This window comes from Diprion similis, chromosome 3 (assembly GCF_021155765.1).
Source record: "Diprion similis isolate iyDipSimi1 chromosome 3, iyDipSimi1.1, whole genome shotgun sequence".
Lineage (NCBI taxonomy): Eukaryota > Metazoa > Arthropoda > Insecta > Hymenoptera > Diprionidae > Diprion > Diprion similis.
Genome location: NC_060107.1, coordinates 12,473,875 through 12,497,257, shown reverse-complemented (window position 1 = coordinate 12,497,257; position 23,383 = coordinate 12,473,875). Strand labels below are relative to the sequence as shown.

Below are 23,383 nucleotides of genomic sequence, written 5' to 3'. Positions count from 1 at the left end.
CGAACCAACACCGGATTGCTGTGCCGCACCTAAGAATTCTTTCACCAACACAAGCAAGACAGTCGATTCCCACAGTTGCAGAGGCTCCCAACGCTGCGGGGAGACGCGACCGCATACCGTCGTGAGCGAGAAAGACGGAAACACTACCGGAGCGGCGGCCATCATGGTTTGACCGTTTCTCAGCCGAGAGGCGGCCGAGGCTGAGCTGTGCGAGCTACAGCTGCTGCCGAGAAGTGAACGAGACAGTGAAGTGTGTGTAAAGTATAAGTAAATAAAACTAGGTATATCGAGTGTATAAAAAAACGTGTATAATTTCAAATAGTCGACTATACGTTTTTCGTCTATTTCGTGCAGACGCAGAGATTATCTGCATAATCAAAAGTTTGTTTATTAACAGATCTCCGTGTAACCTAAAAAAGGGGCGAAGAGGAGGGGGGTGGTGGTGGGGGTGGGGAAAGGATCGTGGCGCAAAATGAGAGGCGCCAATCAGGACAACGCTACGCCTTACTGCCGGTGCCGAGTCCTGTACCTCGGGAGTTCGGTGCCTCATGCTAGTAAGGAGGGATTGCTGGGGGTGCAGGAACCCTTGCGGGAATTGTACCCGGAACAAGGAGCGCTAGGGGCGCGGGGTATAGATTCGTGGTTGAGCGTTTGGAGCAACGGTCTTCTGCTCGAGAATGTTGACGAGCACCGTAAGAAGATCACTCGATTCTTTCCGATCGAGGCTCTGCACTACTGCGCGGCGGTTAGGCATGTAAAAGGGGGGGGCGGCGGGGGCAGCGAGCCCTCGACTACGCGATTTCTGCCCCTAGACTCGCCCTTCGCCAGAACCCCTAGCGCCAACCACCCGCCCCTTTTCGCCGCCGTGCTGCGACGGACCTCGGGAATCAAGGTCCTCGAGTGTCACGCGTTCATCTGCAAACGCGACATGGCGGCCAACGCCCTCGTTCGCTGCTGCTTCCACGCTTACGCCGACAGCAGCTACGCCAAGGGCCTCGACCCCGCTAACGTCGCCCCGGCGCTCCCAGCCGCCAGTAGCCTCTATCACACCCTCGGTGGCTCGAGCACGACCCTTGACAGCCCGTCGCCGCCTCGCCTCGACGCGTCGACCGACGATCTCAGCCTCTACAACGGCAACGAGAACCACAAGGTCTGGGCTCGGGGTCGAGATGAGGTCGACGCTGGATACCAGGATCAGCATGGCACACTGAGAAGCACACGAGGCTCGCGACCCCGCCAACTAGTCGCGCCGCCCCCGCCGCCTCCGCCGCCACCGCCTGCCCAGCCCCTCATCCACGAGGAACTAGCCACCGCCAGGAGAAAGACTACCGCCAGCAGGAAACTCAAGAAGCGGAACCTCCGCGCCCACGAGGAACAACTCCTCCAGCACCATCAAGTCTACGCCAACGGACACGGACATCACACCCTTGGGCACCCCGTTCGGCAGCATTTCCACCACCCGCATCACTCGGTCCCGCAGAGCAGCCGATCCGTCGCTGGAACCCTCGGCAGACCCGCACCTGTTCTTCTTGTCCCGGCAGCGACCTTGCCGAGAAAGGCTCACCACGCGCATCCCCGTGGCGTAAGGCCCATTCCCACCGCAACACCGATCGTGCCGATTTACGCCCCGCTTCCGGTGCCGCCACAGGCCGCCATGTACGGTGACGTACGATCGTACGGCACCATGGGGAACCGTGGGGCCCGACGCCATCCGGACGTTGACAATTCGACTCTGGGGACGGCTAGAAGGCTCGCAGCTTCTCACGCCGATCTGACCGCCCCCGAACCGCAGCCCCAGGACAACGCGGAGACGGAGTCGCGGTTTGGGACTGGGATTTATCGCCGGAAGGGACACCTTAATGAACGGGCTTTTTCCTACAGCATTCGCGCCGAACATCGGAGTCGCAGTCACGGCAGCCTCGCATCCCTCGGTTTCAGCGCTCAAAATGGCGCCACTCTGCCCAAGGAGGACAAAAAGGACCGCGAAATTGCCCAGCTCGTTGCTGGACTGAATTTGGACGACAATCCTGAGAAGGGGGGCCACCATCAGAACCCCCCAGGGCCGTATTCTAGGGGCGTACCTGGCCCCGCTTCACATCCTCAGCCCCAACCAAGGCCAAGGCCTCGTTAGCACATATTTGCAGAAATTGTGCAGCAGACCTGATTGTAGACTCGATCCATCCATGTATTGTTAAGGGGATGTGTCGGCGTGCCAAAGACGTGATCGCTGGTCGTATTTCATTACATTTATTCTCTCTCCAGAGTGACGAAACAGTTTTAAACTTTGGGAAATGATGCCATTTGTTGTTGCGCTTAGAGTGTACTCTTTGAGAAAAATACCGAAAATTGATGTCGTGATAGGAAAAATATGGAATTATTAATGGTGTCCATAACCTTAAAACGAGTAAAAATCAACTGCAAGTATTATATATTCATTGTATTTTCGTGAATTTTTTTTTAAACTTTTCTCAACTATCGCAACTGTCGCAAATACCATCATTTGCCAAAGTTTCTAACAATAAGCTTTTTATAACCTACTCTGGGGAGAAAAAAAGTTTAAAATACGACTCGCTCACTACCTCGGCACTTCGATTTAAGCACTTGTATTATCTCGAGCTAAAGTGAGACGCGATTCCTGTTTTCATCATCGACGTGTAATCAACACTCGTGTACATAATAAACATCATGGACGGGTCGTCTCGTCTTCGGTGGATGACGTCAATCAAACTTGTCGTGTCGCCGCGTATTCGTTTAACGCAGCGTTAGAATATATAAGGTATGAAGTTTGGAACGTTAAAAATTTGATGATTCGCGATTTTAGAATTATGTGAGATTCAGTTCACTGTAACAGGGTGAAGCATGCTCACATAGCTCTGCAAATAAAAGTCCTTCAAAGGTATTCTAAGGTTACAAAATATTGATTTTTCTTCAATAGTTTCTCACTCTAACTTACATTACAAACTTTAACCTCCTGTTAGAATTCCATTAAAATATCTTTCCCGCGAGCAAGACAACGAATAACGTAGCTGTGGGTTGAGTGTCGTTACGTAATGTTTGGTTAACGTCACTGGGTGCGGTGTGGCCCAAAAACGTGGTGCATTGTTTGATTCAAATAATTATACATCGAATTCGCAGAGTCTATTGTATTGCCAATATTGTAACAAATATGTCTTAAGATTCTTCTTCAACGCTTTCTGCGGTACAAAGAAGAGCGTCGGAGAACGATGAATACAATTCACGCATTACTCAGTATGCATATGATCATTATAAGATGAACGATTCAATAAAAAAGATCATGTGATAGCATCGTGATGCGTCGTCTTCTTTAGTCAATGCCACTGCAGCGTATACGTCATTCTGTATGATAATTATTATCGCATCTTGAGGTAAATCGTTTAGGTTATAAATTATATTTCTTTTAAATTCTTACGTTCGTAAGAATTTTTAAGCGATTAAATAACGTTTACTCTTAATTAGAGTAGACTGTTTTTCTCTAATTCAACCGGCTGAAATGTACCTCGTATGGTAAAGAAGAAGAAAAGTGAATCATCGATGATTTTTCAATTGCAAAAACTAACCGCTTTCATATTTTTCATATACGTACAACTTATTTGACTAGAAAGATATAAGTAGTATTTGAACATGAAACGCGATTCCATCTGTTACAATATTTACACACTGAAACACGCAAGCGTCTCGTAATTTTATCAGACGGATAGAAATTCCGATTTTATAATGTAATACCGATCACTCGAGTCTGCATGCCACGAGATGTTAGCAAGTTATGCATTTCATTTCTAGATATTATTACAAGAAATTCATGCTAGTCGTTGTATTTCACACTCGCTCACATCCGATTCCAATCGGTTGCGGCACCCTGCAATTATTACTCTGAAACACGGGTTACGCCGCAGACGAAAGAACTATTAAAGATTGCGTGCATTCGTCCGTGGCTGTAGCAATTACACCAGTTAATAGTCGAAGAGGATATACCTCGGAGTGAATTGCAAATTGCAAAATTTTCCATCTCCTTAATCACTTATATTTAATCGCATTGCTTCGACCGTTAGTTTGAAAAATAACGGATGATTGAAATCGAACTGAGCATAATACAAGTGAACGACTTATAAATTCTTCCGGAAATTTACGTCACGCAATGAAATCCACTTGTGCATAAATTTCGACTCTCGAAATTCAGTCTCATCACGATTTTATTCGGTCAAATATTCCAGAACGAAGAGTGTGGGATTTCACTAGATGTAATTTGCATAACAATGCAATTTTGCATTCAACACGTTCGCAGGAACGGAACTCTCGACACATTCTAATTTCGTCAAAAGAATTCTTTTAGGCCGCGAGATTACTGTTTAAGTAAAATCAATTCTGAAAATCGAATGTGGACTGTTAATTCGCCGATAGAACGGTGGCATTTATAAGTTACACATGGCAAAGGCGTTCGTTCGCAAAATACCCCTTCGATTTACCGTTCAAATTCATTTCAGGTAATACGAAAAGGAAGTTACGTGACGATTACAAACAGTCCTATATTACTTACTATTCGGTATGTCGGTTACCTTTTTTCTGCCCCACTCCCGGAGTCAATGACTTTCAAGTAAGGTTCGAGCATTAACGTCAAGCTCCGTTAGGCAAACGGATTCTACGGCAACCATATTCTCACTATGTTCGAGGCTAGACCGCGATATGAATATAGAAACTGTTTGGCAGGCAGGTAAAAACTGCTTAACCCTTAGCTCCAGGGTGCCTGAGGCGTTTTAGTTGTGTGCTTCCGCGTGAAGGCGAATATTCCATCATTTGTTTACTATTTGAAAATTTTCTTCAACTTCTTAACAAGCGTATCGGCACCGAATTCTGACTGACACGATTGGTCAGTGAATTCTAATTACTTTAATATAAATTGTGACGATATTATGTCTTCCCGAAGCTAAAAACTCGTGAAATATTGATTATAAAAAACTTTGTGCGCAATATTTTATTCCAATATTAAATATTAAGGTTATTGTTGTGCCTGTAGAATATATTGCTAATTTGTTGCTAATTTTTTCGCAGAAATTAGGATCTTATATATATGGAAGTAGTTACGCTTGTATTAGTATGTGACTATCTTCACTAAATTATATATGCATATAGATATACACGAATAAGCATCAATAAATATAAATACACAACGTACATAATATAATATATCTATGTATAATAGTAATGCCTTAATATTCTCGTTACATGTGTTAGAGCGTGCACCAATAGGAATGTGCCATCCAGTATGCGAAAAAGACTCATCTAATAATGTTATCTAAAGAAATAATAATATCAACAACAACAATAATAACAATTATAACAATAATAATAACGGTAATAATTATACTAATAATAATAATTATATATGTGAATATATTATTATATATGCGTGTTATGCAGGCAATGAAGAGACAATAATAAACGTATAGTATAATAAACCGATCATCGAAGCCATTCATAAAGCTTGATCCTATGTATAGAAACCTGTGCTATTCTATAACAAACAATTCACTGTCAGCTTTCATCCATATTGAATACCTTGCTGTCAACATTTCTAATTACTTGGTTATATACATTTTTACAAAATAATTGAATTGCTTTATTATATTGTGAGTGAAATGATTTCATCAACTTATTTTCGTAAGTTAACATTGTGCGATTTTACTACACTTGTTTAATTTTCGTGACACTTGTAATCTGTTCACTACTCATATACCTACGATTCATTCTGAATGTGTTGGTAATGCAGTGTAAACATATATGAATACAGTTGCGCTGGTATAATACATCGTGAAAAGTTAAACGATGTTGTGAACAACTCGCGTTGTGCAAGTCGGGAGCGAAGCGAGATATATGTATAATGATTTCTAACTATGCTGCAAGAACAGTAAGAAACTTATGAAAACTATTGTCCTGCAGGAGAATATATTAGGCAACGATTTTGAATTCACCAAGTGTTATGCAATATATATTCTACTGTATGTAAGCGTTGTGCGCAACTGTACGCATAGATGAAAATCACCAACTTTTGCACAAAGAAATTGCATAAAGCGTGCATTAACTATACATATGTATAGACAAACGAGTGAACTTCCAAAATTCATCCTATAACTTGGTATATTCCTTTATTTCTCATTACATGGTATTCAGTAATTTTTAGTATCATAAGTACTACGACAAATTAAATATATATTGAGAGTGTCACTTTGCAATTCGTCATCTGGTGGATAAAAATCAAACTAATGCAACCAGGCTGACGGCTGACCGTGTTTTTTCTCGTGTGAATAATAGAACAGGTATAATTATCGATTACGATTCCTTAATTTATGCGACGCGAGTAATTTGAAACCCGAAGAATTACGATTTGACTTCATTAAAATGAAGGAGGGAGGGAGGTTCTAATATAATCATGATTTTACCCGTAAATTCTTCGTTCTCAAACACCAAAATTCACGGAAAAAATCAGAGCCACAGAAAACAATTTTTTCACAAAATTTATTTGGGACTGTGTTTTTGTTGTAGTGAAGAAGTGCCAATAAGGTTTTGAACTCAATCATACTTTTGGTTTCGAACCGGAAATCGTTATTACTTAGTCACTTTCATTTTCAAATTACGCTCTAACCTTTGCCATAGAATTCATCGATATTTTTCAACAATTGAATAAAAATTATAGCTTATACGACGGATTGAAAACGACAGAGTTATAACGGCACACATGGTAAGATATATCTTTATACACTCAAACGACCGACATTCCAATGCCGGTAACACTTGTAATTTTCACTTTTAACGGAAATAAAAAAAAAAAAAAGTTGTATTTAAATTACGTTATCATCGGTAAATATATCAGGCAAACCAGCACTGTCCAATTGTATCTCATGCAAAAATGCGACGAGCTTTTTGAATAAAACTGACTCGTTCTTTCAGTGTGCATATTTGTTAAACCAGTCGACAGCTATTACTGAAATTTGTATGATTCAAAGCTCCGGCTGGTTTTTCAAAATTAAAACGAAGTTGACCGAACTTTTTTCGAGTTATGACGAGCCTTGAAAATGGTGAAGAAACTCTTCTCTATTTTCGTTACAAACAACGATCGCGAATCCAGTCGAACCGGTTGATGTATCGATTCGAAATTTGCAAGGTTGCTTGATCCCATCGAAGCTTCCAACAGCACCGATTCTAAGCAAAATCTAAGGTAAGAAAGTTATTCACTATTTGATTATGCATTGCTTGGTGCTTTGTCTGACCTTCAGAGATGTGATGAAAGGAATGGGGAAAAAGATCGTGAAAAGCATATTTCAAATCGGTGGACCGTGACCCAGGTTCATATCACGTCATTACACGGAGTCTCCAAGGCCTGAGGCTGATCCTCAACAATATCAAGGTATAAATTGACCATTTCGATTCTCGAATGACTTTCCTCAATTTTTCGTATAGCGTTTTGCAGCTTCCGGCTTTTTCGACATACGCTACGAAGATAAAATTCCATAGTTTCATTCCGTTTGACAACCACTGTTCGTCAGTAATACCAAACACGTTACGAGTAATCGTCACATTAGTTACATATCAGCTCTCCATATAACTGTTTACGTTTACCACGAGTATTCTCACTAATTTCGTCTGTTTGCTCCAATTACTATTTTCTTGGTCGAGTCAATTTCTCGCTTGATTATCCCCTGTTCGTCACATCGAGCTGCAACAGCGTGTCGAAATCAACTTTGTGGTTTGAATTGTTTATTCCTTAGGAGATTACCGGGGAATAAAGACACAAGGCCAAATTAACTTGCTATGAGAAAACTCACAGGACGATTGGTAAATAGCATGGGAATTGCAAAATTCTGTGCAATAATTCTTTACTCGTGTAAGTACCACAACTAGTGTACCTAATATTTTGGTGTGACTAATCGTGACGGTTTCTTTGAGTATATCTTATATATGAATAATCTTAAATTAAATGTATACCTAATCTGATTGGGTCGTGAACTGACATCAATGGCGTCAATTATTATACATATGTATATTTTATGTGTAATCTATGCAGGCAACGATTTTTAGGAACCCGAAAAATTGGTCTAGACATGCAATCAATATACTATAAAAGTTGAAAAAAGCATGCCGCAGAAAATGCTCAGCTATGCTTGATTTTTGGGTTTAGCTGTAACAGGGTCATCAAAGAACGCGGTCAATAACTAAGTAACATTGGTGTTAATTCGGAGACTTGCACATATTTAAGTATTTCGGAATATAGGTAAAAGGTGTATACAGAATTCCGTGTCAAATTGATCAACAGTCGTAATTTGTTTTTCTTAATGCTTGCGCTGAACAGTTTTACAACTTACTGTCAACTTATTGAATTTAATTTAAAATAAAAATATTTATCTTCTAATTCTCAAAAAAAGTTTCCTCATCAAATTGGCAATAGTTTTGTTATCACAAAAAGGCAGTCATAGTTGTAGAAAAAATTAATTATTTCAATTTTATACAGATAATCTGAATATTATACTGCGCACATAACACTTAAGTGCCTTCCGATAAATCAAACGCAGCATTAATTACGAATATCAACAGCTAGATAATTCTAACAGAAAAAAAACCAGATATCCGAAGTCGAAACGTGTTCGAAAGGTGAAAAAATGACGCTCAGCCAATCGTCTGGACAACCTAGCGGTATTGCAAAATATTTACTGCACGGTTCGAACCGTTTTTCCTGTTTTATCGGTAGAGCCCACATGCAGTGCCTGATCTTCATTCGACGGTTGACCCTGGCGTCTGCGGCTGCGCAAATGGAACGATTCGAATTTGAGGGGCCGTTTACGGCAGGGGAGTTCACCAAGGGTCGAGATGAAAAACGGGCAAGCGTGCAACGGACAGCCATAATCAAGCGAGGTGGTTGGAGTAACAGTACCTCGAATCGACCGCACAGCTTCGCCCGTGAACAGAGCGCCAGCAGGCGAACGGCACAGCGAAAAATGGCCGCCAGTGCCGTCTTCGTGTCTTGGTACCGTTACTCGACTGTTCGCTACCGTTGCGCCAACCTCGGAAGAGCCAGAAGAGTATTCCCTCCGGTCCTGTCGATCCCTCTCGAGTCTTTCGATCCTCGCGCGTCCTTCCCGGCAGTGATGGACCACGCGTCGTCACACGGCTTCCAGTCCTGATCCGCCTGAAGAAGTCTTTTGATTTCGCAGATTTCGCGGATTTCTTTTTTCTTTTTTTTTTTTTTGATTGTTTCTTTTTTTTTTTTCTTTTCATTTTTTATCATTCTCTCAAGCCGGGGTACTCCAACAAAAGTTAAAAATTTCAATTAGACGAGACCAGAGTTGTTTCAGCAATAACATTGTGACTCATGCAGTGCGTTAATGTTGTACAATTTAGTGAGGGGATTTAAACAGTTTTCAATAATGAAGATAATCAAAGTATGGAATTACACTATTTGTCGTAAGTATCACAAAAGCAAGTGTTGCAAATTTGATCTCCTTTTTATCAATATTTTTCACGATCGTATATAATTTGAACGTGGATTTGGTATGGGCTCCAATTGTTCTCAGTTAAAGATTAGTTTCATTGGAATCAAACCAAGTTTATAATTTTTATCTGATTTCATTCTGTAATTAAATATCTCTGATGATTAGTTTGATTCCAATCGATAAAAAAATTCAACACATAATCGCTATTTTGCGTGTAGCGTTTAGCGAGAATTACAGAAAACGGTATAATGAATTTCGTGTATATTGACGCGAAATTTAATCGCTGAGCACTGTGCTGTTAAGTTTAATTATAGATATATATATGCGATGAATGTCAATGCCCTTTGGTGAAACTATAGGATCATGTACATTATATACACGTGTACAGCCTAACCTGTGTCAGAGTTATATCATAATCTACCATGATTCGATTACTTTGATTTATGCTTTTATGTCTAAGTACAGTGTGTTGATTTGATGTTAAAAAATTAATGTTATTCAGAATAACGGAGTCTGGCGTCCTGACGCATGCTCGACGTCAATGTTTGTGAAACAGTAAAGGTAATTAATCATGCCCAGTGTACTTCTCTGACGGTACTTTGTACCGATCTTATGAACATTAAACTATTTATCATTGTACAATCGCTGGGTCACGTACTTAGAATCGGATAAAATATTTCAAGATTGATAATCAAGAGAGGAATGGATGAAAAAAAAAATTACTATAGAAACTTGCGACATGGTGATGAGGCGTATTAAATGAAAATGGTATTCGGGTCTGTGAACCGAGAAAACATATAATGAACGGGGTCTCGCCATTTGACTGAGTAAATTTCTGTGTCAGTGACCCGTGCATTCGATTCGCTAATAGTAAGTAGGTATATACGAAGATTAAAATATTTCCATGCCTTTCAATCGTATAACAAGTATTTAAGTAATCATTAACCTACTAGATAATTAATCCAAATGGCAAAGCAGAAAATTATACCTTTAGCGCGAGAATTAATGGAATTAGGCACTAATATTATTATAATTTATTTAGTTCGAATCCATCCGTTATAAATCTTATCCTGCACGTGCATGTAGGTTTATGAATATAGACATAAACATACAGAGTCCGAAATTGATCGAAAAATTTTTTGTTTCATTGCGGAATTATTACTTATTGTTGTACTTAAAGGGTGTGAGTTTGGTCAGCGGGGGAGGGGGGAGGGGGGGGGCTAATAACGGACAATTATACGACTAAAAAATACCAATTATATGTGCATTCCAAGCTTTGATATTTGAAAAATTTTTTAAAATTATAAAATATTTATATTTATGGTTGATTTAATATTTATCAGATTTTGAATAAATTTTACCTATTTTAATACGTACGTAGTCGGTGCAGAAATCAGAACGATATGTGTTTGAACTAGACTCTGAGCTATAAGTAACACAAAACTAAAATTCGATAAATTCAGTAGGTTCTTGGGAATTTTATCAAATTCAAAAATCATGTACGAAGTTTTATCACAATGCTACAAATGGTTCCGACGTTAACGTGGGGAAAGTGTGGGAAAACGTTTCGAGTAAAATGAGTGCAAAGTTAATCAATTACGGATCACATTTTCTTTTTATATCTTTAAATAAATATAGAACTACTAAGTTTCAGCTTTATAATTTCTGATCATTTGCGAGCTATTTCGTAGTAGAAAAAAAACTATTCAAAATTGACTTAAGAATTAAGCCAAAAAGGATGATCATGTCCCCTCAAAAATATGACTAGGTACCACACATCAAAAAACACAAGATTTATTTTTCGTGATTAACCCTTTGAAGCATACATTTTTTAAACGATCGTATGATCGTGAAAATTTTCACACGGAGGTTTTTGGGATTACTGATTACGAATTTGCTATCAGATTTGCGAAATTCAAGATGGCGCCGAAAATTTTAGGAAATTTTGAATTTTGAAAATCTGAGTTCGGATTCGTAATCAGTGACCCGAAAAACCCTCTATGTGTCATTTTCAGCAAAATTCTACAATTTCCTAAATTTTGTGCCGCCGTCTTGCATCCGCCATTTTGAATTGTGAAAATCTGAGTTCGGATTCGTAATTAACGACCCCAAAAACCCACTTTCACTAAATTTCAAGTTATTTGCTTGGACAGATTCCTCAAAAATGAATTTTTCCGAAAAAAACGTTATTTTTTTTAGTTTATTTATTTATAAATCTTACATTATAAACAATTATGCTAATTAGACTGTATTTTTATATTCTTCCATTACCAAAGTAACTAAAGTGTGCAAAAGACGGTATCTGAATATGTAAAAAAGTGAATAAATTAGAAAAATTCAAGAAAATCAAGGTGAGAACGTGAATTACCACCATGCTTGAAAGGGTTAAATAACTGTAGTTCGTGAAACGTCCACCAGATGGTTGCGCTCTCTTGCAGGAATGGTTTTACCGTAGAATCTAATCACAGAGAGGAAAAATGAAGCGTATATTCTTTAATTGCACATATTTGACCTAAGAAACTATCGTTTTTGCTTTTAGTGAGACCTGACATATCGCGGACCGTGATGACAGGGGCTTGGAATTTCCTACGACTGGAAGTTGAAGAGATTTGATCCAACGACTCACGTGATAAATCAAATATCGCGAAATACGGTTTCCCTTTATTTCGCGAGATGTCAGTCGTCGAAGACGGTTTCCGGTTGGCGGGGGCACCTTCCGAATCTTCGCTGACCAGCAAGGCGCGGATCGACGCCCTCTTCGAAGACACGCGTTCAGTCTGCAGCTCCACGTTGGGAGACTGGTACGCGGAGGTGAATCTGCCCGCGATGACGTTAGACAATTTGGACGAAATAGGTGCCGAAGAGCAGAAGCGAGTCAACAGCGCTGTCCAAGCTCGAATCGAAGCCATGTTCGCATCCGTCGAAGCTGAGACTGGAATCCCAGGGGAATGCGCCGCCGCCATATTGCCAGTGAGTGTTCTCTTTTCCAGTTTCTCGCTTTTTAAACCTTTTAGACAATTCTAATGTATGAAATTGAGGAGATTTTCTCTCTTCTCAAGCGCTATTTCTTCGTCGTTTGTTTTGTTTGTTTTCCTCTTTTTTCCATGTGTGTGTTTTGTTTTCTTTTTTTTTTTTGCCGGGAATCGCGTGCCGTCCACGCTCTGCCAAGCGCATAAAAATTCATCTAATATAAACCACGGATTCAACTCGTTGTTCCCTAATGACTTTTCCTGTATACGGTGAAATAGATGAATTTAATTAACATAAGTGAAACCGCAACGCAATTGGTTTGACCGTAGAGCTTAAAACGATGGAACTGTGAAGGACATGATGAAATTATAAGACCTACAGTTGTGCATCCGAATTTCCGCTACCTACATTAGATTTTCAGTCCAATTTTTGTTCGATGCGAATGTCAAACTGTAAAAAAAAAATTTCATTCTTTCGAGCTCGATTTTCCAATTCTTTTTGTTTCACGTCGAATCCGTTAACTCTATAGATACTTATTTTAATTCTGAATATTTAATTATGCATGAAGTAACATTTACTTGTCGATTTCGATATGACATATACGTAAATAAATGAATAATTGAAAAACAAAATATTTAAACAAAAAAGAAACTGCAACGTTAATGGCGTATTTGCTTACAGTACACACAGCGATGCGCGTATAATCAAAGCACGACTTTCTTTACAGCGTATTGGTTTATACTGGTTGGAATTTTTAAGCACCACTTTCATTTTACTTTAAACCCGCGTCACGTGCGAAATTTTTATACAGTTCAAGTGTATATCCTTATGCCATATCTGATAGATAAACGTTTAAATAAAGCAGAAAGTCGAAAGCATCGGATATATCTATACATATATATATATATATATATATATAGTATAATGAAGAGGTGAAAATTTAAACTCTCTTCCGCAAATCGGTTTATTCATTCAATGAAGAGCACACCGTGCTGTATTACATATCTTATGAAACCTGAATCTGGAAATAATCGCGATCCTAAAATAGAATGCACAAAACGAATACATTCTGCGAATACAAAGCTAGTTGATAAATAATAAATTTACCGTTGGAGATGAAAGAAGTCAAATGATTTGAATTTCGTTTAAAATAATTGCAATCCGAAATACCAACTATACTAATATATTAACTGAGTCGGATGTTCATTGATACTTTTTTTTTAACTAATACATTTCATTCTTCGTCAACTCAATGTACTTAACAAAACAACAATTCAACAACTTGCACGAAGTCTTCTATCTCTTTATGTTCATATCACTTATCTAAAATTATTATCGTTTAGTGCGATGTCATATTGCTCAGCCACAGACATATTTTTCATTCCAATATCTATTTGGCATAAAAAAAAAAAGAAAAAAAAAAATGAAAGTTGGAAATTCTAATGACGATAACGCAATTATTAATGATGTTAAAGGGATCACGTCATTGATTCGTTGCCAGAAAAACCTCACAAGCTTTATAACCTACGGAGGTTGCACTAAAAGTATTTTGATTGCAAGCTGCACACGGAGAAAGGAGTTACTAATTTACCGAATGCGACGATCTTAAACATGGCGAAAGGAATCTTTCCTCGTATCAAAGACATATTACTTGATCCAACAAGAAAGTGGTCAAAGCAATAATTCGTGTCATCAAATGAAAGAAAGTGAAAAAACTGGACAAGTGCGAATAAAACTCGCACCCTGAGGATTCCGTAACTACAGATTAACTATTTTCGGACTCTTCCTTTATTCGTGCTGCGAGACTTTGCTTCTCTCCAAATTTCATGATTCTAAGTCAACGGGAAGTACTCTACAGGTTTTGACCTTCGAACACTTACACTTCGAACGGATCTTAGTATTAATATTAATATTAATTTCAACTTGATACCCCTACTCGTTCCTGAGAAAAAATTTTGACAAACGGGCAGCCAAGTAATCCAAAAAGGGTTCCGTTATTTCCTTTTGATCTACGGAACCCTAACGAAGAAAGATTACCTGTTGAATGTAAACTGAAAAACCAAAAAAAAAGAAAAAAAAAAAAACTTTTCCCTTGCGTTAGTAAAAAACAAAACAAGTGACACTAATTATCGCAAGTATATTTTCTTGGTGAACAAACCTGCTAACAACCGAACACTCCAATACAGGTGAGATACTTGGGAGCTGCGCCAGTTGGAGGGAGAGTAGCGAGTGTCCGCGGTCTTCAGGAACCCCTTCGAGACCTTCTGGGTCGGCTGGAAGAGTCGCTGCCAGCTGAGCTGGAGGTTTCAAGACGAGGCCTGACATTCCGAACGAGCGAGGCGGTGGAGAAGACGAATCCCTTCCGGAGAATCGCGGTCTGGAGCGCGTTGCGTTTGAGGTCAAAGAGGCTGGGGTCAGGTGAGGTTCAATTCGCCTTCGTCCCGCTGGTCGGTGACGACGCGATTTCTCCGTCCGGAGGGGACGACAAGCACGCCGATCTCTACCGGACGATGAAGGGTTTGAAAAGAGGCGCACGATCCAGTCCGCCGATTTTTGCTGTCGTCATGCGGCGTCCTGGCGCTGTGCGACTGCTCGAATGTCACGCTTTCGTCTGTCAGGTCGAGGAAGATGCTGTGGCAGCAGCCGCCACACTTTACCGGGCGCTGCTCGCCGATCTTGATGCGAATCGGCAGCGACCCAGACAAGCAAATGGCGTCGGTCGCGTCAGCTTGGCTTCCGCAGCTTCGCTGTCCTCCAGCGTCTTCCGGGACGCTCTGCCAACCGGAAGAAGCCGCCTCGGTCCTCCACCACCGAGACCGACGGCTCCGCACCCCGTTCGCCCTCCGAGGGTAAAGAAGAATTCGCTATCCAAGGACGAGGGGAGCTCGAGTGGTGTCGAAAATTTGGTCGAAAGAAACGGAAAGGTCGTCGAGGTCAAGCCGGAGGACATATTGGAAGCCAGGAGTCGCCGGTCATCCGTCGCCCTGAGCGCTGCTTTGCCGCTGTCGCTTACGGTCGAGAATAACTACGTCAGTCAGAAGGTTCTTCAGGAGAACAATAAGAACAACTCGATCTATGCGAAGTCGGTGACTTCAGGGCGGAAGGAGAATCAGTACGAAATATTCCAAAGAATAAACAGCAGCCGAAACGATATTACGGACAGCTTTCGCACTCGAGGACATTCCGCTTCTCCGTACAGTGGAGTTGAGGCGAAAATTCCTGGTCCTCGAACCCCCGGGAAGTTGGATGACAGGAAACTATATGTTGACAAGGATGATCGCTTGAATAGCGGAATCAGACGACCGCCTTCCAGTATCGGCGAGGAACGCGTCGGCGTAGTTAATCAGAATCAGGAGAATATGCAGCCGACGAAGAAACAGGATTATCAGAGTCGGACGGGCAGTGTGACGAGCGAGAGGAGTGACTTGAACGGGATCTACAATCAAATATCGGGTTCGTACAGCATCTATGATCAAAATGAGACGAACAAGCGCAGTAAAGATCAGAGGCAAGTGTACGAGGAGCACTTCAGGGACGTCGACAAGATTTTGACTCTGAATCGGGACGAAGATGAGGAGTATAACGAAAAAGGAACGTCCAGGTACTCGAGAAACTCCGTTGTGTACAAAGGACGAAATAGCCAAGAGACTAAAGGAGCTAAAGTCAGCGGAAGACAATCTTCAGCGTCGAACGTCTCGCTGACGAAATCGGCATCCAAGAATATTCTCGGTTCTAACGTTGTGGAATATTCGCAGCCGAAACCACGAGGGAACAGCAGAGCCGGCAGTGAACCTCCGAGAATCGGTCGGGTGGAAAATGATTCAGCGTTTTCCTCCGCCACGCAGCAGGAAAATCGACTCAAGAAAGCACAAAGTGATCTCGACTTGGACGGTGGCGACTTGCTGACTAGGGTTGAACTGCCCAGAAGAGGGAGTTTTCTCAACTATAGCAGCGCTAGGAAACCCGAAAAATTTCAAGGCAGCACTCCCCTAGGATTCACAGAATTGTTCGACGAGTTTCGGAACCAGGAAGGTCTCACCAGTGTCGACGATATACTAGCAGCTATAATTGGTGAGTTTTTACCATCGTTTGCTCCGTTTAGTTGCTCATTTCTTTGATTCTGGTCCTTGAGGGTGGACTGCAGTGAAATTTTGATAATATCGAGATTTTGATTTTTAAAAGGACTAAAAAAGATGCGATCAGAAATTTTAGGTTATGGTAATATGAAGAAATTTTTTTTCCGGACACGTGTTAGTACAATCTAAAATTTGTTGGGAGGAATTTTTGATCGCATTTTTTTTAGTCGATTCAAAAATCAAAATCTTAATGTTATCAAAATTTTACTGTAGATCTCTCTTAAGGTCTTATTGAACGGATATTGCCAACCAAAAATGAGTCTCGGTGAGAATATTAGACACTTGGTGATAAGATGAAAATATGAAAAAAATCAAATGTAACCGAGTCGATAAGGTAATTCGTTTTGAATAATAATAATGCCAAAAAGTTGTTGATCAATTGTTTGAATAAAAATTCATGCAACAAATCTGTAATAAAATTTGTTTTTTTTTTATACAGAATGAATTCAATGATTTTTCTGAATACCTATGAATTTTTTTGGAATCTTTAGCGATTTTGAATAATTCCGTTTTCCAAAATTTTCTAACGTTCTCTGTATAAAACTATTCGTTATATGCCTCTAAAATTTCTCGAGTGTAATGTACAACCATTTACAAAAACCTATCCAAAAGTTCAGGACTTTTGATCCATTTTTAAAAGTTGAAAAAATTCTCGAAACCTGTTTTTACAAAATCGCCGAAGATTCCAAAAAATCCATAGGTATTCTGAAAAATTAATGAATTCATTCTATATGAACTAAAACAGATTTCACTAGAGATTTGTTGAACATATTTTTGTTTAAACAATTTATTGACAACTTTTGGCAATATTATTATTTAAAAAAAATTCAATTATCCTGTCAACTCGGTTATGGTTGATTTTTTTTAGATTTTCATCTCATTGTATTAACTTTCACTGCAGTGTTCCCTTTGACGTGAGCCTGGATGATCAATATGGCGTCGGCAGTAGTCATAAGCTGATTGTTTTTGATAGGACTGAAGAATGTCAGATTTTCATTTATTCAATAATGTAGAGTAAAATGTGCGATGTCAAGTCAGTTTTAAAATTAAACACGACGAACGTATCGACAGTTTGTGCAATTTAGAGATCTCAATATTTGACAAACGAATTAAAATTTAGAGTATAGCAACATACTTCCAAGAAAATTGGCTGATCAAATTTCCCACGATATAAAAACTGCGCGCTGATAATTTTCCCTTGCAAGTGTGTCCATTAGACTTTTTGAGGATTACTTTTTAAGTTCCTGCCAATTTAAGCAGTTAACGTGAATTGCAAATAACGGTAGTGACTTTAATGATTGATAAGGAGATTAACAAGATTAGGTGAACGTGATTCTAACTCAAATGGGCGAGAGGTGGGCAAAGTGGTCCTATTAAGGAAATAATGTCACGAGTTGAGATTTTAATCGTTGAATCTTCTGATTTAAAACAAAAAATTAAAATCTGACCGTAGACGCTCGTCTACCGCAAAATTAGAAAGTTGCGTGCAAAAGATGCCACCCCCCAAAAATTTGTAGATTTTTTTCAAATCAACGAACATTAAAAATTCATTTATTCACTTGCGTCAGGAGATTTTCAACATGAAATTAACTATATTTTACTAAGACCAGGAAAAGTTTGATGTTAAAAATCTCCTGATGCAAGTAAATAAATAAATTTGTCTTGTCACTTGTCCCTCCTTCCCTCTAAGGTTTCCTTCTTACGGGAATTAGAGTATACTTCGTTTGATTAGCATTACACCGTTGATGGTAGCCTAAATTCAGAGCCCGAACCGTGAAGCAAAAATAAGTAGCGACGTTTTAGACATGAATAGAACAAAAGAAATGTGTGTCAAATGAAACTTATGCGTTTGTACATACGTTATGGTTTACATTATCTCGAACACGATGTGGAGTTGCCAGATCTCCAAAGAGTCAACCTAAAATTCAACTATGAAAGCTGTCTAATCGAGATGCAAATTAACCGTAAATATAAACGCAGAATCATAAAATATAAATTACATTGACCAACCAACCTCGATGTATGAGTAATTAACGGGTTATTTTCAGAAACTTACCGTTAGTTTTCGATTACCTATACCTCAAACTAACCGTGCCCCCGCAATAACGGCTGAAGGAATGACGTCACGCTTATGTGTAATCGCAGAAGCTGCAGATGTGATCTCGATATTCGGAATATTTTGCAGTAATAATCTGTATCCGCTAATAAGATATGCAAAACGTAATGTGACACTTGCTCCGAAGCAAGAATGTTCCACGGTGTAACTGAAAATCGACATATTTATGTTTTCAAAATATAAACCAAACGATAACGAATCTCGGTATCTTTTACTTGGCTCGTAGCTTAATCAGAAAACAAGTGTACCCACTCAGAGAAAGGCGGATAAGGAATTTTCTGACCTGTTTCGCCTGTCGTCGTATTTTTAGTACGTCAACGATTTAGTGGTAAATTCTTTCCCCAATGCTTACATCTCTTCTCAGTCCCAGTTTCGAGAGAATTTACAGCTATTTCGATATTCATAAATACTTAACAAAGCATAAAATATTTCACATCTGGTTGATGTTTTTTTTGTTTTTTTTGTTGTTTTTTTTCGACAATTTCACAATTCCACTGACTCGCTTTTATGTATGTCTGCAGCGAAGACTTTTAACGATTTCTTAATTTATGATGCATTCAATGATTTTTTGCAGATCCTGAGGGAATGTCCTTCAACGATCTGAAGCCGCTCTATAAGGAGTTCCTGCTGAAATTAGCTACGACCTTGACACGCGACGAATTGTACGAACGTTCGGCGAGTATAATGCGAAGGCGTCGTCGACCGCAACGAGGTCGAGCGTCGCGACGCCCTTGTCTACTTGGTCGGGCTATAAAGCGGTCAGTTTCCCGGCTGAAAGGCGGTCCGACGGAATTCACCTCGGTCATTTTTCCCGCGAGAAAATTGAACGACAGTCTGGGTAGCAGTTCGTCCTGTGACGTCAGAAATACCAGGAATCGAGTCCTCACCAGTAAACTAAACCGCAAAAGATCTTCCAGATGCCGTGCGAAGGCCGCCATTGGACATACAACCTCCGAAGACAGCGATACTTGTGAGTTGAAAACTGTTGTTTCATGTGTGTAACACACTTTTATTTCCATCTTAAGAGGATGAATGGTCCGTACCGTCGAAATCAAAAGTTATAAGAAAGAGAGAAAAAACACTTTATTCCCGGCTCAACGATAATGTATTATACTTTTTTGACCTGATAAGCGGGAGAAAAGTGGATCTATTCTCCCACTAGTTTTCCAGCTTTTCTGGTCTTGATTCTCTACTTTTTTCGATTTTAGACTTTTTCTTTTCTATCTTATTATAAACTTTCAATATATTCAATATTTATACTTTGAATAATATTCTAGTTCTCAGACTAATAAAATGATCACACTTATACGCTGTAATGAAAACATTATAATGGTTTTCAAAACAAACACCGCTTTTGATCGTTTATTTGAAAGATTTGAAGTCCTATGTATAATATTTAATATCTAATCTGTATATAAAACTTTTCGAAGTACTCGCCAAATTCATAAAATTTTTATGAATGAAGTTTTAAAACGACGTTTCCAATTTTTAATTTACTAGATTCTTGAAAAATTTATTCAACAAAAACTTCGTCGTGTAAGGGAATGAAGTTGTTGTTCATGAATGTGCAATATTCAATGACACATTTCTTTTTAGCTTGTTTGATTTCTTGAAGTATTATTGTGCAATCTTATTTGTGCCCATACGGTGAATAAGAATGAACAGCATCCCTACTACGGGGCTATTATAGAAATACGATTCTGAGCAAATTCGAATAACACAAGTTAAGGTACCAGTAATTTGAAGAAAGATTTATGATTATAAAGCTGAATACGATTGAACTTTGATATTTTTCATCCGTTTCTTATAACGTAAGCTTACTTTGATGGCAAAAATGCACAACTACTCATGTATATTGTAACGGGATAAAAAGCAGCAGAGTTTAATAATTCTGAACATAATTCTAACTATATAAACCAGTTTTTTAGATTGCTAGTCGGGGCATTTCGTCTTCAGGCGGTGCCTTAATCGATTTCGACGTTGTCGTATATATCTCCAAATATAGGAATAAGTTCTACGAATTTACTATCGCAATTTCGTCGAATTCATGCCATTTCCTTATTTCTGTATCAAATGAAAATGTTTTTTTTTTTTCAAAACTGCACATAGAATTGGGCTGTTGAAGCCTTTTTTACGTTTGAGATAAGTGGATTCCGATATTTGGAGATATAGACGTCAACGTCGAAATCGACCAGGGCACCGCCTGAAACATGCAGAATTGACATTTCTTCCTGAAACTGTTGAATACTTCTCAAGTTTCGACAAACTTTTTAAATCAGAACAGATTTAATTAAAAGTAATCAGAGATTTTAGGAAACCATTGACAGTGTTACACAGTGTAATTATTCGAAAAATTATGCAGTGTCTGCCTAGATAACGGTAAACCTGGCTATCTATCATGTAACTTTTCACGTTTTACATTCTCACATTTCCCACCATCCTAGCCTTCTGATTGTTTTACAAAGTTTAGTTAACCAATCAGAATGCTTGGATGGCGGGAAATGTGAAATTTAAAAAGTTACATGATAGATAGCCTGGCAGTGAACTCAGGTTTAAATTTGATTCCCCGCTTTAAATTTTTATATATATATATATATAATATTTTATATTTCATAGCTTTCTTGAATGTTCACAGGCAGACGTTTCGGCAGAATAGTAGCAGCAAACCGAAGTAGCAGCGGATACGTGAGCTGCAGTGAATGCAGCTACGATTCAGAGTCGTGCACGTGCGTCTCTGCGGACAAATGTTACTGTTCTTTGTCGCGTCGCGTATCAGCGCCGGAAATTCCCGTCGCAACGGTCATGTGTTCGTGTGACACGGACAGTTGTTCGGAAAGCAACAAGTGCTACTGCGCCCGAAAACTGCCCGTCCGACAGCCGACCATTCTCGAACAACTCAGACAGCACGGCATTGTCCCGTCGGAAAGCACCTTGAGTCGCGCTGGCAGTCCGCAGGTAGTCAGAACCGTGAGAACAAACAAAAGTTACTCCTCATCCAGGAGCTTGGAATTCCATAAGGTGAGAATTCGAAAATGGCGGCGTATCAAGGTCACGTGGTGCTCCCGCCTTACCGGCCGAGCAAAATCGCCCTTCTTATTCTTATATCAATAAACAAACGAACAGAAAGGGTTTAAATTCGACCTTTCTTCGAAGAATTCAGGAAAGTTACTCATACCTTGAAAATCGTCGAAAAAATGTGTGGTTTTGACACTTGTTAGTGTTCCCACGTTTCCCGCATTTCGGAAGCCAAAAAGTGCATAGCTGAAATACTTTGCGCAATTGCGGAAAGAATTAGGAGTGAAATGAAATTCGGGAAACGTGGGAATAGTGACATGTGTCAAAAAACCACGCATTTTTTTTTGACGATTTTCGGTGTATGTATAACTGTCCTGAATTCCGCTACAGAAGAGCGATGTACCGTCGAATTTTGAACCCTTTTCGTTTGTTTGTTTATTTAATATATCGAGAAAAAGAGTGAATTTACTCGGTCAGTAAGGGTCGGAGTACTAGATGACCTCATATTGTACAGATCGTTTTATTCCCTGTTTTTCACTGTCGATCAATTTAATGCGATAAAATATAGCAGTTTTACAGCTTGCGTAAATTTTTCCTCGTTTTGGTAATGGCATAATATGTCTAAAGCGATCAGTGGCTGTTACTTCAGCGCCATTTTGTCCCACCACGATCACGTGAGATCATGTGAGGTGTGAACTTGATCTTATTTTTCCAGATTCGCCCGAGGGCAAATAGTTCAGATAATCTGGCTTTGGACTACGACCTTTTCAGTCCGGGTAAAAACCCTCGGTCGACATCTTCGAACAGAGATAAGGTGTTGGTAGTCGGCGCAAGAGATCCGCAAGGTCGTTTAATCTACGTTGGAGGCACCGGAAGAGGAAAGCGAGCTGCTGCCAGTGAGACTGGAAGATCGAGAGCGCACCACGAAGCACTGTCGATAAAAAAAAGTGCCGAGATTGCCGCGGTATTTGGCAGTTCTGCTAAGGTTGGGAGAAGAGCCAGCAACGCGTCGAGCTTGAAAAGTTCAGCGAGCATGGAGGCTGGACTTGGTTACCTACCTTGACGCAATTACTATTATAATTGCCGATTTTTCTGTACATAATACTACGAAAATTCGTGCATTATGCCAGTTTGTATAGATGGAAAATTCGACGACTTACCAGCACAAGATCGGCTTTATGGGGGAAAAATGGAATTTTCTCGCTTTTAGAAACAGTTTATGGTAATATTTAGAAGGAGATTTTGTCGAGGATGTATGGGTAATAGGAGATATCGAAAAGAGTTTACTCTGCGTGTTGGCAACTTCATTCGGTGTCAATAAATGTACCACACCAAATGCCATGCAACCATATTTAATCATAAAACCTATTTCTTGACATCTATTTTACTCAGTATTGACTCACTATCAAAAAATAGAAGGCCAACAACTTGCACGATGTATTTTGTGCCTTCATATATTTGTTAAATTCATCGAAAACAAACAGCTGATAACCCAATGTGACACCATATTGCCTTAATCACGCCCATATTATGAAGGATCCCATGGGCCAATAATGTAACGTACTAATAAGTAAAATCTGCGGGTATAACGTAGTTCTCAGAAATGTACCGCATTTTTGAGTTGATCGAGTGCTGATAATTATGTT

At 39.7% G+C, this 23,383-nt stretch overlaps 2 protein-coding genes across 2 annotated transcripts; both read left to right on the top strand.

Moving 5' to 3' along the window:
- The first annotated feature begins 336 nt into the window (after positions 1-336).
- LOC124404948 lies at positions 337-5,469 on the top strand. Its single transcript, XM_046879489.1, has one exon. The coding sequence runs from the start codon at positions 473-475 to the stop codon at positions 2,129-2,131; it is 1,659 nt and encodes a 552-aa protein (XP_046735445.1). The 5' UTR covers positions 337-472; the 3' UTR covers positions 2,132-5,469.
- A 3,809-nt stretch (positions 5,470-9,278) lies between these two features.
- LOC124404945 lies at positions 9,279-22,915 on the top strand. Its single transcript, XM_046879488.1, has 6 exons — positions 9,279-9,471; positions 12,040-12,470; positions 14,657-16,541; positions 19,297-19,692; positions 21,358-21,740; positions 22,453-22,915. The coding sequence occupies exons 2-6, from the start codon at positions 12,174-12,176 to the stop codon at positions 22,798-22,800; spliced, it is 3,309 nt and encodes a 1,102-aa protein (XP_046735444.1). The 5' UTR covers positions 9,279-9,471; positions 12,040-12,173; the 3' UTR covers positions 22,801-22,915.
- The last annotated feature ends 468 nt before the right edge of the window (positions 22,916-23,383 follow it).

What these genes read in the sequence shown, in the direction of transcription:
- LOC124404948 (XM_046879489.1), top strand. Translation starts at nt 473, where the DNA reads ATGAGAGGCGCCAATCAGGACAACGCTACGCCTTACTGCCGGTGCCGA.
- LOC124404945 (XM_046879488.1), top strand. Translation starts at nt 12,174, where the DNA reads ATGTCAGTCGTCGAAGACGGTTTCCGGTTGGCGGGGGCACCTTCCGAA. An exon ending in GCGCCGCCGCCATATTGCCA is followed by an intron (nt 12,471 to 14,656) that starts GTGAGTGTTCTC and finishes ACTCCAATACAG; the next exon opens with GTGAGATACTTGGGAGCTGC. An exon ending in TATACTAGCAGCTATAATTG is followed by an intron (nt 16,542 to 19,296) that starts GTGAGTTTTTAC and finishes GATTTTTTGCAG; the next exon opens with ATCCTGAGGGAATGTCCTTC.